This window comes from Harpia harpyja, chromosome 11 (genome assembly GCF_026419915.1).
Source record: "Harpia harpyja isolate bHarHar1 chromosome 11, bHarHar1 primary haplotype, whole genome shotgun sequence".
In the NCBI taxonomy this organism is placed as follows: Eukaryota; Metazoa; Chordata; class Aves; order Accipitriformes; family Accipitridae; genus Harpia; species Harpia harpyja.
This window is the reverse complement of record NC_068950.1, coordinates 4,973,969-4,990,529: the sequence shown is the minus strand read 5'-3', so window position 1 is coordinate 4,990,529 and position 16,561 is coordinate 4,973,969. Positions and strand designations below refer to the sequence as shown.

The following is a 16,561-nucleotide window of genomic DNA, read 5'->3' as shown; positions in this document are numbered from 1 at the left end:
ACAGCCCTGGGAACAAGTGTGGGGCTTGGAGCAGCCCGGACCTGGCACCTTGAGAGCAGGAGGAATGAAACCTTACAGCAGTAGATGCAGGAGCACACACCCAGGAGGTTTTAGGAACTGTAGGAAACGGCTCTCCAGCGCACTTCCGAGGAGTCCAAACACACCATGTTTGTTTTGCTGATAGAAAGACCCCGACGAACGTGTAATCATGAGACATTCAGCAATCAGAGTGTGCTATGTAAATACAACATAATTTATTGGTTCCATTTCAGAGAACTATAGTGGTATTTGTATGAGTGTCCTAACAATAGTACAAGAAACGAGAGTCACGTTACGTACAGAGATTCCAGGACACAGCAAAACTTTGTAAGGAAGAAGTGGTTAGTGGTACAGTTTGGTCACTGTTCATAGAAACCTTTTCTCTTACTGTAAACCCTGCTCCCCCACTCCCCCCAAATCCTAGGTAGACCTACCTACCTTGGGGGTACTGCAAAGCTCTCATCACGCAGCGGAGTTGCTTGTGCAAGCAGCAGGCAAGGCTAGCAGTCTCTGGCTGCACACCAGAGACTTTGGTTACGAGATGTGCGCAGCTGAGTGAGGGGATGTGCCGCTCGGGAAGAGGGAGAAGGCTCCGTACCCTAATGGGAAGCAGAAAATGGTCCACACACAGCCAGTGAGGCCGGAGGGCAAGCAGCCCAGTTCCTTCTCAGCAGGGTCAGCGTACCACAAGGAGATGGGGAAGTGCAGGTGTTTGAGAAGAAGACTTCCCCATGCCTGTCCCAGCGCCCTCCCTCTGCTCATTCCCACGAGGCACAGGTCTGCTTGGCCTAATGCTGCCAGCGTGGATCCCTGTCCCCCGTGGGGATGGCATGCCTGGAGCCGCAGCTGGGCCGTGCACGGGGAGCAGCTCAGCTCAGAGCTGCTGTAAGAGGCAAGAGCGGATTCTCAACAGCAGCGCTCCTGCACAGACTCCATCAGCAGTGGCAGTGCTGGTCTAGCCATGAAATAAACCAAAGTCCAACTTTGTTCAGAGGGAAAGCAAGGAGGGCCAAGCCTTGGGGACAGGACGCCAAGCGGGGGGCGAGCACAAAAGCAGCTCTGTCCAAAAACTGGACTCACAGCCAGTGGAAGAGGTGCTGGAACCAAACAGCACCCCAGGGGATCCACGTACACCAGCATTTCTTCCCCAATCCCCAGGTAACCTCCCTTCGCGGGTGGGAAATGGGTGTCTGGAGGGAAGTACCGCTTCCATGGCAGCACCAGCTACACGACATGGCTCTGTCTGAAGCATCTGGCTCGGCTCGGTTGGTGCTGCTGCAGTGAGGGGACAGGGAAGAGGCAGTACAGGTGGCTCCTCCCTCCTCAAAGAGCGAGCATTTCCACCAAGTGGCCCAAAATATTTTCTTTTTTTTATAGAAATTACTATAAAAAACTAGTTTATCTAGAGCATCTTTAAAAAAATATTCCTGCAATATCACAGTTTTACATTGAAACTCATTAAAAATATAGATTTCTTTAACAAAACGTCTCTGTTCTCCCCTTCGATCATGTCTCCAATGCAGGAGTGGGACTCGGAGTCCTCAGAAGAGACGCCGAGGTGGGAGCAAGGTCTGATCTCAGTGGCACATCCGGGACGTCATTTCCTTCTGTCAAAGGGACAGACAAGACAAGGGACCATGAATGAAGATCCAGATTGCCAGGTGAGGGTGTGGATGAAAAAACCTCACCTTTGTTTAGTCGTAAATACGCTTCTCAGACACGCGGTGACACTGTTACTAACAGCTCCAGTTTGGGCAGGTCCGTGTTCCCCCCACCACTCCCATTCCCAGGCACCGGCACTGCCCAGCGGCTCTGCAAGTCTGCTCTGCTGCTTACGGCTTTAGAAACACCATCACCACCTCCTAGGTCTAGGTCACATTAGCCATCCTCCAGACTCCTTGCGAAGGCGGTGGTGCTGTCCTTGCTTTCCAGCATGGGAAGTAAGCACAGGGAGGGGGTTTTAGCCATCCACATCCTGGATGGCTAACAGTGCCAGGCTCACGCACGCAAACAAGGCAAGCCAGCTGCTAGAAACGCAAGGAAGTTGCTGGAGAACAAGTCAACTTCACCCAACCGATGCCCCAACAACCCTGCTCAGCTGTGCCTGCACCTCCTGACTCCCAGTTCCCTGACAGTCAAACTGCAAGGCCAATAGATGTCCTCAATTTGGGCAACCAGTTCTGAGAAGGTACCAGAGACCTCTGGGACACCTCCACCCCCAGCCCACCCCTTCTGCACCGGCTGCAGACCACAACAGACCAACGTGTAACCGGAGCCCACCCAGGGACTCACCAGTGGTTCCAGCTCCTTGGTGTCTATGAGATTGAACTCTTTCACAAAGTAGTAAAAGTGCTTGTAGCAGGTGTTCACGTGGGCTTCCGACCCCATCTGGGTGATCCTGTCGAAATGGTGGATGTAGACATGGACAAAGACTCGGAAAAGCCTGGAGAGAATCTTCTTCACCACTGGGAGGAAGTTCTTGGGGAAGGGAGTACCTGAGAGGGAAGACAAGACCATGAGAAACTTTCAGCAAAGTTAAAACTGATTCCTTGGGGCTAAAACAAATTGATAAAATGGACAGATTCAGACAAAAGGGCTTCTGTCCCTGGTAATTTCCAGTTCCTCTCTCCTTTCTTCTTTCTGTTCGGATTAGATTTTTCAAAGCACAGATTTCTGAAGTGACAGAGTGCTGCACGCCATCGATCACTGCTAGTGACTGAAAGCAAGAGACCAGCCTCGCAGATTCCCAGCAGCTGTTTCAGTCTGATACAGTTTTCTTCTACTCCTATTTGGCATGTTTATATAAACAGTGCAAAATACTAGATACAACCAAGCAACTTCCCAAAAGAAAGAGTCACTGCTGTTAACTCCCCACAGTTAATCTCTTATTTTGATACGTCTTTAGGTCTTTGGTTAAAAATTAAAGATGTTAAGGTCCTTTTTAAAGGCATCAGTTCTTTGGGATTTGTTTAGCCACGGCCCTGCAGCTGAACAGTCTGCCCAACCAGCCATCTCAGTCGAATATTACAGTTTAAAGTTCACACAGGTCATCATTTCTGGAGGAACGAGGATTAGTTAAACCCTTTCAGTGCTCTGCAGGAACTGCAGCATTTCAGTCAGCGTTAAGGGCAAGGAATCTGGTAAAAGCTGAGCTGAAAACAACAATAACAATTAAAAAAACACAAACCACAGCCCTCCTGCTGTCGGAAACTTGTCTTGCCTCCCCGAACAGAACAAACACCCTGCTTATAGTCCCCAGAGAATCCTGCAGAAGAGTCCTAACTAAAGGCAACACAGCAGTCGTTTGGGCGACAGGAGGAACGGGTGGGGAGGATTTCAGTGTTTCAGCTGTCTGAAGAACTGGCTGGTTATGGCCCTGCTCTTTGCCTCTGCCTGCTCAACACCAGGTTTAAGCAGCGTTTTGGCACAGGTGGAGGAGCCCCGCGGATGCTTGTGTGGCAGAGGCAGCAGACGTGTCCCAAACAGGGGCCAACTACAGCCCATCAGAGCTTCGACGGGATAAACGCCGGGGCAGGAGGGAGGGAGCTCTGCTGCATCTTGTCTTTTGCATCCCAGAAGATGGGAGCTCGGAATGGGATCAATCATATTTACCTAATGCTTTAGATACTGAGTTCTCACATCTTATTCAACACAAAATAAACAAAAAACCCAACAATCTTTGTCCCAAAGCCAGTACACGAAGCTGCGTTTGGATATGCAGATTTAGGTGTCCTAGGCCAAACTCTCATTTCCATCACCCTGGCAATAGATAAAACACTGCCCCTCCCTCCATGCACATGTCAGCATCCCACCCAGCTGCAACAAACAGCCGAGTGCATGCCAGGAAGCACCGAGCTAGAAAGGGCAGAGTCAGCTAACGCCAGCCTGTAATAACAAAGAGGCTAATTATGGAAACGTGGCCACCATCACCAGGCCGACGCAGAGCACGCATGTTGAACCCAAGCTAGCAATCAGCTGTAAAAGAGCTGTCCTTCAGGAGACCACGTCCAGCATGAACTACTCGAGAGTCATGTCAGAGACTGACTTTTCTAAGAGCAGCCTCTTGTTTTCACTGCTTAGGTTCAGCTTGGCTTTCCTCAAGGTATCCATGACTCCAAATGGGATCTGGTACAGCTCTGGGTATTTTAGCACTCCAGAAGAGCTCTGAAGTTTCTCGGGTGCTCGGAAGAGCTCACTACACTGCCAGCCTCTGAGTGGCACAAAAGGAAATAGTTCTGCTGCAAGGGTGACCTGTGCAACAGCATCTGCTGGAACAGAAATGGGACCTGAGGGCTCAAAGCAGAAGGCTCTGCACCGGCCCCGCCCCCCCCCCCCCGCCACTGGAACTGAACTCACCAACATTAGTGGGAAAGATGTCCTCGTTGTTGATCTGTACCTCAATCCAGTCCATCAGGAGGTTCATGTACTGGGGAGCAGACAGGGCCGTGGGTTTCCGGTACTTGTGCTCATCCTGCCATCGGTACTCGTACTTGGGTCCCCCTGACATGACGGGGCAGGACTGCTCTGTGCAATAGTCACTGATGGTGCCGTAGATCAGGTTGATGCGGTTGAAGAAGTCCACCACGTGCACGGCCACCCAGTCGTTCTGCTCCTCTCCTGGCGGCAGCTGGACGGCAACTTTCAAGTCCAGGCCAGCGTTGAGCGAGGCTTGAGCCTTCTTGTGCAGCTCAAACCGCTGAGTCCCCGGCTCAAACTTGCGCTTGGGCCGGAAGGTTTTGTCTTTATTGAACACTTGCTTTAAAGCATGGGACATTTTTCTTCTCTTCTTCTTTCTTTTCCAGGTCCGTAGCGATGACAGCTGGAGACGCAGCGCTGCTGGGCCACTTCCCGGGGCAGGGCTGGGGCGACTCTGATCTGAAACCTCACAGAAAGCTCCCTCTGCTCATCTGGTCCTGATCTGCAATGCAGCACAGAAGGCCAGCGATTAGGAGCAGCTCTCTCAACAGGAAACCTTGTCTAAATCCCATAGGAAGAGATCTGGGATACCATCTGGGCCCTCGCCCCAGATCTGAGAAGGCGGGGAAGCCAACGCCAGCTTTCTTTCCTCCCCCTTCTCTTTACAGCCCAGCTTGCAGCAGAACGGAGGCTCGGCTGTCAGAGGTGACCTGGGCTGAACAAAGAGTCACCCCTGCAAGGTCTCTCTTGCTCAACGTGGGGATGAGGGAACCAGCCCCACAGCCCCACAGGGAAGAGGTGTGATGGGAAGGGGCAAAATGAGACATCAAGGCGTAGTCCCCCCGTGCCCCCCAGCGCAGCCTCTGCGGGAGATCGCTGCTATTCACCCCGATGTCATCACACGAAGAGACCCAAACCCCACAGAAACAAGGAGAAACTCCACCACCACCTATTCAGCTCCAATACACCAAATAGTTAAGAAGGGTAAAACTTGAAGTTGGGTTTTACCTGGATCAGATTTTTCACCTACGCTTCCCCCCCTGCTTTGGAAACAAGCCTACCTAAAAGGTAAGGTTATGACAACCTACAATAAAGTTCAGATCTGCTGCCAGACGTACTCCAACAAAACAGCCGTTTGAGCAGGAGCTGCATGTGCTGTCATAGCACTAAAGACAGGACATGAAAGGGCAGAGGGGAACAAGAAGAAGAAGAAGAAGAAGAAGAAGAAGTAGTTGCAGCTCAGGCACCCGGAAAGAGAATATCCTGAAATAACACCAGCTCTAAGAGCAGCCACAACCTCTTCTGCAGGTGCAGACAGACCATAAACATATTTTTCATTTAAGTTTAGCTCACTTCAAGTTGAAGGCTGGTTGAAAGCTGGAAGACCAGGGAAAGCTCGTCTTCCTCTTCCAATCTGTGGAAAAGAATTAGCTCCAAGAGGGTGAGACACAAGTTAAGATCTGAAAGGATGCTGACGAGAAACACAGCTCTGTTTATCTGTAGCTAATTATACCTCCTTTGTTCCCACATCCATCCCCTCGTATAATTTGTGTCAAGCTGCTCTTTGAAGGAAGCTCAAGGCAGAAAGCTGTGTGTACCAAAAATATTATTTTACATGTGCTGGACAGAGAAATAAATAAAGTAATAGAAATTAACTAAAGCTGATGCCTTACTGAATCTGCCAAATGAGAGTTTCCATAATTTTATAAGAAAGCAAGCAAACAAATCCCTTTCACCAAGCAGAAATCTAGCTAGATTTATATGAAGCCATAGTGTTGTTCAAATAGGTACAGTATCCTCAAACGTTGGCAAGAAAATCCCAAATTCAAGGTCAAAACTACCTTTGCTGCAATTCAGCCCATCTCTAACACATGCTGCATAGTGCTAATCAGCATTTCTTCTCTGGAGAAAGATTAAAAAGATTTAAACCAAGGCCTCTTGTTTTCTTATTTAATTACAGTAAGGAAGAAAACCCAAACCACTTCAGTTCGTCCCACTAACAACAGGCTCGACATTTCCTAGCGCTACTTTTCCTGCAGGAACAGGCTCAGTAACCTTTTCTGTGCGGGAGCAGAGAGATCCAAACTCCTGTTGCAACGTGGGCCACAATATGTGTTGGGAGAAACTGAAAAAGCATTTTAATGTGGTTTGATGAGATGCACCCTGGGCTGCAAGGTGAGTTCACTGTACGCATGCTTTCGCTGCACACAGCGCTGCGAAAACAGCTGCTGCGACCCCGCAAGCTACTGTGTGAGAGTCAAAAAAAAAAGAAAAATAAGAAAACCCACAGAAAACGTGTCCTTAGGAGGTGTTTGATCACACCACAGACATGGTTAGAGGAAGTGGCGAATGGCGCAGAGGGACATCTGAGCACGAGGCAGCAGCTTTGGTTACCGAGAGCTGTGTCACAGCCTCACCACATCCTGCGGCAAAACGCCGAGGCGACCCAGCGGGGCGGAAGCACCGGGGGACTGTGCCCACCCTGCCGTGGTACCACGTCCGGAGCGAAGGCAGGACCGGCCTCCAAGTAACCAACAATGTGGACAGCAGGTGCTGAGTCTGCAGCTATTTCCAGCAGGAAATCAGTCCCAGAGAAGTACTTGCACGCAATGATTTCCTTACACTGGAGATGGAGAAAGAAATGTCCTTTAAAACAAACAAGCCATAAAGAAGCACGAGCATCACCCTCCATACAGCTCCCTGGAGGACTCGCAGCATCCTCGGCACGGTATGACTCTGTTCCTGCTTATTTTCTGTAAGATCCGTCTGATTCCAGGCAGGCACTGTCCCTTCCGCTGGACAAGGACATGTTTCTCGAGCAGGGGTTAGGCTGCGGGTGCAGGGCCCGGCACAGAGAAGAGAATGGGGTGAAACAGAACGGCAAAACTGCTGAGAAAAAAACCAAACATCCCCTGGGCTTGGCCACGCATATCAAGAACCAAATGCCGACCGTTTTCCAGAAGAAATTGTCATTTGAGCAGGACGAAGAGGCTTTTAATATGGTTTATTTGGTATCAAGGCAACATCCGTCCTACAAACAACTTCCTCTTCCTTTGGAGACATCATTCATGAGAACTGGGGAGCTCAACACAGCAGCAATCGTCTCTCAGACGATTCAGCATCTGTCTGAAGGCATTAGCAAAATGAGTAGCTAAGACTTCAAGCAGATGCAGCCTATTTAATTATGGTCTTTGACTGCAACTGAGCTAAAAGAAACATTTAGCTCTAGGGAGGGAAAAAAAAAAAAACAAAAAACCAGGCACAGAGACGAAAAGCAACCCTGACATTGCTTGAAGATGATATCACATGTACAACACCTACTTCCACAGGCAGGAGTCACAGCTCGGGCAGCACTAAGACACTGCCTTTGCACAGAAGAGAAAGGAAAGGTTAGGAACAATTAGGATATGGAACATGCAAAGCACCTGAATGGTATTTGCAAGCTTCAAAGATGAGGAAAGAAAAACCAACCCCACAAATAAACCTGCAGTACATTTTGTTTACTCCTCCTTTCCAGCCAGCCAAGATTACAGCACACGTCACCGGTGCTCCGAGAGGACCTTGGCCATCCCTCCGAGATCACACAACCGCCGCAGAAAGCCTCACGCCATGGCAGGCTGTCCAGAACACAAACAAACCTCCAGCTTCTCTGCTATTCCCAAGGACACAAAAGGAGCAGCTCGGTGTTACGCTGGTTAAGGAGGCGACTTGCCTGCCCAACGAGGAGTGTTGAGGCCTGGCCCCCTCTTCCCTTCCCCAAAAGCTTGTTTTTTCTCCTTACTCCCTGCTCTCACAGCTCCAGTTCTAACGCTGATTTCTGCTGATGGCAATCCAGGGCAGGGCTACGTGTATCGCCCTGCCCTTCCTCTTCCCTCGCCAGGAACAGCAGATCATGCAGTGCTGCCTTACTTTAAAGCCAGGCTCTGGGTAGAGGAAGCCCAGGCAGTCGCTTCCCCGTCTCTTGGTTACTTTTACATGCAGCTCAGAGAGGGTACGGAGAAAGGAAAGACAGTCACCTCCTCCGAAACACCTGGAAACTGCCTCCCCTTGCAACCTGCTGCATCTATCCTGAGGCCTTCCAGGAGCGAGCAGTGTTCCCACTGGATCCTGCCCTCCCCGCAGAGGCAGAACAGTCCGAAACCCTCTTCCAGGAGTCCCATGACTGCTCCGTCAGCGCCTGCCCCGACCAACACCCAGCGCTCCCCTCCGCTGCTAACACTGTGCAAGGGTTTAACAACAGCCAGGGAAAAAAAAAAAAGAAAAAGCAAGCCAGCACGTTAGCAAGCTCCTACCTGCGTTTCTGGCCTCGGCAGAATACTGTTGCAATTGCTCAGCCCGTCTCTGCAACTTCTACGAGCGCTCGTAGGCACTGAGGCAAAGAGTTTCCTTTTTTAAAAGAAGGAGGGGGAAAAAAAAAAAAAAAAGTCCCGTTTCATGCGTGGCTGCAATCCAAAGGCTGCTGCAGGCTGGGGAGGGGTCAGAGATGCGGCCACTTCCCTCCCAGTGACCCCAGTGCCGGGGTAGCTCACATCCTGCTGCCTCGCTGGTAAGAAAGCCCTTAAGCAAACCCCAGTGAGCAATGCATTTCTCAAAATAATTGATTTCTCTAGTTTCCTTTTAGGGAAGCCACGCTGCTGTCCTGCGAGATGATACCAATATGGTATCGCTGCTCAGCATTCACATCGAGTCCAGCCGAAAGCTCCTTCTGCGGCTGCTTGTAATTGCAGCCCTTCGGTGACAAGCCTGTGCCAGTCACCCCATCCCCACAGCTCCCCGGAAGGGAGAGGGGAGCAACGAACCCCCGCCGTCGCCCCGAGCCGTTTTCAGTGTCCTTACTCACCGCTAATGCCGTCACTCAGGCCAAAGTTTACAATACAGGACACAAAACCACCCATGCCAGTTTGATAAAGCAGCCACAATATATCAGATGCATCGAGTGCTTCAAAACCGAATTTACAGAGCATGCCCAAGAAGCAAAGTGGCTTCAAAATAGACAACTTAGACAAGAAAGCAAAGACGGGGACACACACGCATTTTTTCCATCACTCCCCCCCCCACCTTCACAAATACCTTCCCTCAGGCATTCTGCACTAGCTCAGCTTCTCGGTACAAGATGATCCTGGTTTTCTACGATCAAAGGAGAGATTTTAATACGGAGAGCAAGGATCAGACCAATTACAGCGAGCGGGGCTGGACTGGCACTAATGACAGCCACTTTCTGTGCCTCTGGAGCCAGCGTGGCAACAAACAAGACAGCTCGCCTTCGCAGGATGAGGTTTCCGGCTGCTCTTTTGAATTGTTTTATGATACGAGCAATGAAGGTCTGTCCCCGTGCTTACCTCAGCCAGGGCAGGGCACGGCGAGGAGCGTGTGGGGCAGAAGAGGAGTGCCGAGCGCGGCTGCGGCAGGCACGCCTGGCCATTCATAATCCCGGCGAGACGGCACTTCCACGTCAGCCGGCTTCCTGTTTGGCACCGAGTCCGGCCTCCCGGCCCAGGGAGCTGCCAATGTTTTCCCAAAAGTGAGTCATTCCCCTCTACAAGCTCTGTCGTGGTGCTTCTGTCTTTTCTCCTGCGAGATCGCTCCACGCCGCTGCGCGAGGAGAACCGAGCAGCTGCCCGGCGTTACCCTCAGCATCGCCTTTTCTTGTTTTTCCTCCCTGCTCGCTCCTGGCAGCAGAAGCTGCTCTGAAGTTAAAGGAGAGGGAGCCGAGAGTGGATCCAGCCCAGCTGCACCTACAGCCCCAGGCTGGGCGAGACACCAGCAGCGAGTTCGTCCTGCTGCTCTGCAGGACAATATCCACATTTTTCTCTTGGAAACTGCTTTAGTAGCAGTCTTCGCAACAAACTTAACAGAGCCATTCAGAAATGCACGTTTGAAATGTTGAATTCCCAAGGTTTAGGCAAACAAAGAGCCCTTTATATCTCACCACAAAGTCAGTTTTAAGAAAGTCCTGCTGGTCGCCAGCCACCCCCCCGCAATTTTAATCTGCTGCACAATTTGGAAATTCCCAAGTAAGAAACTGTACAGACACAGCATCTCCCCGGCACTTCCCGGAAAGAGGCTTGCTTAGGAACAGGACCGTCTCTTTACATGCCTCTAAGCCATGCAAACGCAGAGCCTATCTGCATCACCATATGCATAAGAAAAGGCAACAGCATAATAAAAGACCAAAAAATAGTTATACTGGGCTTTAATTGGTATCATCTTTCCCCCCCCCAAAAGGCTATGCATTCAGACCAATTTTAAAGTCAAGTTAGCTTATATAATAAAGGGAAAAGCCCTGTTAAGTTAAGCCATAGCTGGGTTAGGAGAAGACCCAACCGACACAAGCGCAGCAGCTCTGGCAGAGCCCATCAGCCTGAGCCAGATGGAAATGCCGCTGCACTGAGCGGAAAGCACCAGGTCACCGAGCAGCAAGAGGCACTTCTCACCCATCACGAGCAAGATGGAGGAGCAGAGGCAGTTCATTGCTCAACTCTGAGCCCGGGATTTAGATCCAGACCACGCGGCGACGACGGGAGGGACGTTACGGGTCTTGTGTGATGGAGCTCACACCACAAGCAGATACTGAGGGGAGGCAGGTAAGGGAGTGAGCACCGATGGGGCTGGATAATCTTTTCTGGCAGGGGAGAATCGCCTGCAAACTCTGCATGCAAGAGGACTGAATTTCCAACGTGGGTAGTCCCCCCTGGCCTTCCAGGCATCCTCCCCACAGCCACAGAGGGTGGAAAAGCCACATGAGAAAGTAACTTTTGTAAAAGGTCATCCCTCCTACTTTCTCTTCCCCAAAAGGGGAAGGTCGGACAGCAGATGCTGCAATTTAAAAATCTTAATTTGACGGCCTAGAAATGACTGCAGTATAACAGGGACAGCTAGTACAGCCCTGAGCACTACTGATTTAGGGCCAATTTTCTTGCCTCTTACGTGACATCTGCATCTATTGCAATGTCAGAGCCGCAGCTATTTTGGAAGGTTTCCACAGATCACGCTACACATCCACACTGGGATGACGGCTGCATGTGGAGGCAGAGCTAATCCGCTGCAGGCTTTGCAGACGCTGCGTTAAGCTGACAAGCTGGGTCACGACTCTAGGAGACAGGTTAACTGCACAGACAAATATTTCTAGGATAAACCACAGGCAGTGGGTGGCTGACGGCATGCTAAGAGCAGCTCTCTCTTTTTGAGGTCTCAGGGGCCATATTTTGCAGCCTGCTCCTTTGGGAAGACCTTTCACTGTTTTCCAGCCTGACTTTGTCCCCCAGTGCAGGACTCATAAGGGGCAGCGTGATATTTATCGAATCCAAGCTGCAAGCTACATGTTTCTTCCTGCTTCTGCAGGCTCCACATTACCGTCCTCACTGGGCAGGGATATTTTTGAACCAACAGCGGTTTCATCTACTCTAACTTTGGGATCTGCCCCCACCCAAGCAAAGGTAACACTGGTTTGGAGCATGAATTTTGCCTTAGGCTGATAGAATGACTACAGCAAGAGACACTGCTTTAACAGTGTAGCTACGGGTTCAAGATCATAGGAGGTGCCAGGGCTATGAGCTCCTTCACCCAGGGACTGAGCCAGACCACGAGCTGGCCACACGGCCAACCTTTCCCATGGCAGGGCTAATCCCACCAACAAATACCTCTTTTCCCCATGTTAATATTACGCTTTTGGAAGAAAAGCAGTATTGTTTCTCCCTGAAAGCAGATGCCCATGAGGCTTGCTCTTCCCCTCCACGAGGAGATACGGCAGTAACCCAACACATTAGCATGTCTCCAGGCAAGGAATAAGCCCACTGATGTGGAGCTAGAGATCACCTCAAGACTAACCGCATCATAAGACCTCCTGCCACACAGTGAGGGGAAAAAGAAGAAAGAAAAAAGAAAAAAGGCCCAGACAGCAGCCCCAAGAGAAGCCTGCAGTTAAGATGAAGAAAAAAATTACAGTGCCTTTCAGTGCAGCCATGGGCCCGACTCAGCTCCTGCTTCAAACTGAAACAGGTTTTGGATGGCTCTAGCTCATATTCCGTTCCACAGGCTCCCTCAGAGCCAGCGCAGAGGCATGCAGCCACATCTGCAATTCACCCAAACCCAGCCGGTCCCCGAGCAGGCGAGGCACTCAGCGCGGCCACAGCAGGACGATTCCCCCACGGCACAGCCCTATGCCAGTAGCACATGGGAATGTCCGGCAGCGTCACCACGTTTGCCTCTTCTCAAACTGACTCAACAACAACAAAGCCAAGCACCTAGGGACTTCATCCAGACTTTTCTGGAGGAAGGCAAAGCTGCCATAGTGTGATGGATTTTTTTGCGCTGGCTTTGCACACTTGCAGAAGTGGTTTTTTTTTCTGGCCTTGCTGCCTCCATTCCTCCCCTCTGCTCCCCGGCTGCTTCACATACTCAGAGCAACAATTTGCTCATTTCATCAGGAGCAGAACAGCATTTTTAGCACACCACCAGCTCCAGAAGGAAGCAAGTAGCAGACCAAAACAGGAGGCACAGATAACTCTGCATCCCAGGGTTGTCTGGAAAAGGAAGGATAAAGATGCAGCCTAAGGTGCACTCTTTATTGAAAGCATTAGCTGGATATTACGTATTTCTGAAGATAAGCTCCTAAACCTCCAGCAAAGCTGGTTATGGATCCACTTACAGTAGCGTTTATGGCTCAAGTATCACAAAACATTTTCCTGTCTTATAAGAAATTAAAACTCAGAAGTTGAAGGCAATTCTTTCCCCAGATCTGAACGCTGTGTGCAGAACTGGTTACGTTTTGCAGTCTCTCTTTGACCCCACACGCTTTCACTGCTGACAAGGGAAACATTTTTCCTTTGCGTACTGCGGCTGTAGAGATCCCTGGCCCATTTACAGAGAAGCATGAGTTACAAAACACAGCACACATCAGTACAGTCCAGTCTCCACAAATGGGACTAAATTGCACTGTTTCAGTTTGGGTGGTACTTCACATCCCATCAACGGGAGAGCCATGCTAGAGCCAAATGTGGACAAGGAAGCATCTGGCCGACAGGTCCCGCACTACAGGACAACTGAAGTCATGAAGGAGGACTTCGCTCAAGATGCTGAGCACGCTTCAAGCTCCCTAAGCCCCAGCCAAGTGGACAGGAGAGCCCGTTTCCATTTCTGATGATGGCACAGTTGACCGCGTAACCCCAAGAAGTGTGTCCAAAAGAGCATCCCAGATCCTGAAAGGTGAGCCAGGCACAGGGAACCAGCTCCCTGCTCAGCACCTGGACTCAGCTCCTCAGCGTAAACCGAGAGCACCAGTTCTTGCTATCACACCACCAAGCTGGCGTGAACTCCCAGCACTCCTCTCCTCCCTTTCTGGGGATTTTAAAAGGTTACAAACTCGCCCTCCTGCCCAAGTTAACTTCACAAGTACGTGACTAAGACAGAAAGTGAATCTAAGAGATGGAATATACAGTCCAAGAAACAGCAATAAACACAGAGTTGGATGCGAGCCTAAAGCTCGGAAAGGAAGCAGAGTGCAAGGACGAAGCCCAGGGGACTGTGATAAACAGGTGGCTGGGGAAATTTCACATCTCCTAGCAAAAATTCCCCCCTGCCCTGCAACTTGGCAGAAGACTTCCAGACCGGAAAGGGGTTTTAAACAAAGAAGGGATGGGAATTGAGAAAGCGTGGGCACTCTTCAGCTCCAAGCAGTAGAAGGGGATCTTGCCTTTCACTAGCACCAGAGTCCATGACAGAGATACTCTCTTACATCTGTGCCACGTGCTGGACAACTTCAAATCCCTCTTTCCTCTCTCTCTGGAGGACTTCCTGCCCTTTCCTTTTTGTCTGTCCTTCTCACACACAGGAACAGTTTTCTCTGAAGGAGCTGAGTTTATCCTACTGCAGATCACAGCAGAGGCAGCTACTGCAAGACTAGCATTCCTGCACTCATAGCAAGAGACAGAAGCAGAGCAAGAGTTTGCTTTCAAGCGTCAGAAGTTCTCCCTCATGACAGCTGAGTCGCAGTTCACCACAATCAGGAAAAAAAATGGAGAATTCCCCATTCTCCCCAAGCACGTAAGAGATTGAGGAGTTTGAACTTCAGGACTATGCCTTTACCTACAACAGAAACATTTATTAGCATAGCTAGAGGAGGATGGGGGGAAAGAGGTGGAATAAAATGGAAGAGTATCCAAGACTGTAACCTCACGGTTACACCCGCAAAACCCTTGCTCTCCGTGCTGCTTTTTTTCCTCATTATGAGATTTTTGATTTGCTAGTCAAGACCGCAGCAGGTACCACCACCTGGACACCTGCAAGCGAACCCCTTCCAAGGGGAGGTGACGCCATCAGCCAGGTCTCTGCTCAGGAAGGTCACTGCTACGCACCGCAGCATCCCCTCAAAGACGTTTCTCCTCCAGGACACGCTAACACAAGCAGAACCATGCTTTGCTCACACCGCCGGCTCCCAAACACCCCCGGGCCGGACCGGGGGCTCTAGGGAGCACGGCGGGGGCATCAGGGGCTTTCTCCTCTGGCCAGAGAAGGGGTTTCGGTACGGACCGCAGCTCAGCGAGCGCAAAGCCACGAGAAACTCGCTCGCAATTGCCTTCCGCCCAAGGAAAAAAATATAAATAATTAAAAAAAAAAAAAAAAAGAAAAAAAAAAGAGAGTAGATTTAGAAGTCCCAGTTCAACAGGTTGCTCGCTACGGCCGGCCCACCCCGGCGCGACCCCACAGCCCGAGGAAGCCCCTGCCCCGCCAGTGGAGCGGGGACAGCCCCGGGCCTCGCCGCCCTGGGGGGGGGTGGCGGGGACGGAGACCCCCGGGCAGGGCTGGGGACCCGCCCCGGGCGCCTCCCGAGACCCCCCCGGCTCAGGGACCCCCCCCGGCCTCCCCCCGGGCCCTCTTTTCGCCCAGAGGCCCCTCCAGCCCCCCCCCCCCCTCCACAGGCCCCTCCAGGGCCCTGCTCCCCCACGGGGCCCTCCAGCCCCCCCTGTGCTCGCCCACAGGCCGCTCCAGGCCCCCCCCCCCCGACCCCCCTGCTCGCCTCCAGCCCCCCCCGCACCTGGCTGCTCGCAGTTAATCCGTGGCGGCGCGGAAGCGGCGCCCCTCGTCAGACCGCAGCACTCCGCCGCCGCCGCCGCCCCCCCCCGGTCCGCCCCGCACAACTTGGCGGTCTTCCGCGCGGCCCCTCTCCGCGCGCGGCCGCCGGCAGCCGGCCCTACTTCCTCTTAAAGGGACCGCCCGCCCGCGCCTCGCCGCCGCCGGCTCCTCCCGCGGGCGGGACCGGGGCGGGGACGGGCTCCGGGGAAGGGGGGGGGGGGAACGACGGGGGGGGGGACATGGGGCAGGGACCGGGGGGACGGGCCCCACCGGCGGGGGGCAGGCGCCGCGGACGGTGTCGTGGGGACAACCGTGTATTTCATTTTATTCTGTTTTATTTTACTCCTTTATTTTCTTTTATTCTGTTTCATTATTTTATTTAGCTTTATTCTACTTCATTTATTTTCTTTTATTCTTTTTCTTTTATTCTTTGTTTTCTTTTATTCTTTTATTTTCTCTTATTCTATTTCATTTTCTCTTATTCTATTTTGTATATTTATTTTCTCTTATTCTATTTTGTATATTTATTTTCTCTTATTCTATTTTATTTATTTTCTCTTATTCTATTTCATTTTCTCTTATTCTATTTCATTTTCTCTTATTCTATTTTGTATATTTATTTTCTCTTATTCTATTTTATTTATTTTCTCTTATTCTGTTTCTTTTCTCTTATTCTATTTTGTTTATTTATTTTCTTTTTTTCTATTTTGTTTATTTATTTTCTTTTTTTCTATTTGATTTATTTGTTTTCTTTTACTCTATTTGATTTATTATTTTTATTTTTCTAGAGCTGGGGAGAAGGGGCAGCCCACAGCCGTACCCCAGCCCAGGGGATGCTCAGGAGGCTGCGGGGCACTGAGGGGCTGCAGCCCCCGCCGGCACCTTACTCGACGCCTTGGTGGAATTAAATTATCCATTAAAATTGGGAGAACCCGGCCACAGAGCGTGGCACACCGCGGCAGAACTGACAGAGCCAGGGGAAAGTTTGCCTGAATTTTTAACACAGTGGGACAGAAGAGCGTGAGGAGGTGCCCTG

General features: G+C 50.9%; 1 protein-coding gene across 3 annotated transcripts; it reads right to left on the bottom strand.

The window, feature by feature from the left end:
* Positions 1-232: 232 nt before the first annotated feature.
* Positions 233-15,636, bottom strand: MOB3A (MOB kinase activator 3A). Of its 3 annotated transcripts, XM_052801114.1 has the most exons (5): positions 15,488-15,619; positions 8,748-8,841; positions 4,396-4,957; positions 2,332-2,534; positions 233-1,646 (listed from the first exon to the last, which is right to left on the bottom strand). In XM_052801114.1, exons 3-5 carry the CDS (start codon positions 4,811-4,813, stop codon positions 1,617-1,619), a joined length of 651 nt encoding a protein of 216 aa, XP_052657074.1. In that variant the 5' UTR covers positions 4,814-4,957; positions 8,748-8,841; positions 15,488-15,619; the 3' UTR covers positions 233-1,616. The 3 variants fall into 3 exon arrangements, with proteins under 3 accessions (XP_052657074.1, XP_052657073.1, XP_052657075.1); XM_052801113.1 differs by lacking the exon at positions 8,748-8,841 and having other exon boundaries at positions 15,488-15,636; XM_052801115.1 differs by lacking the exons at positions 8,748-8,841; positions 15,488-15,619 and adding an exon at positions 9,795-10,009.
* Positions 15,637-16,561: the final 925 nt, after the last annotated feature.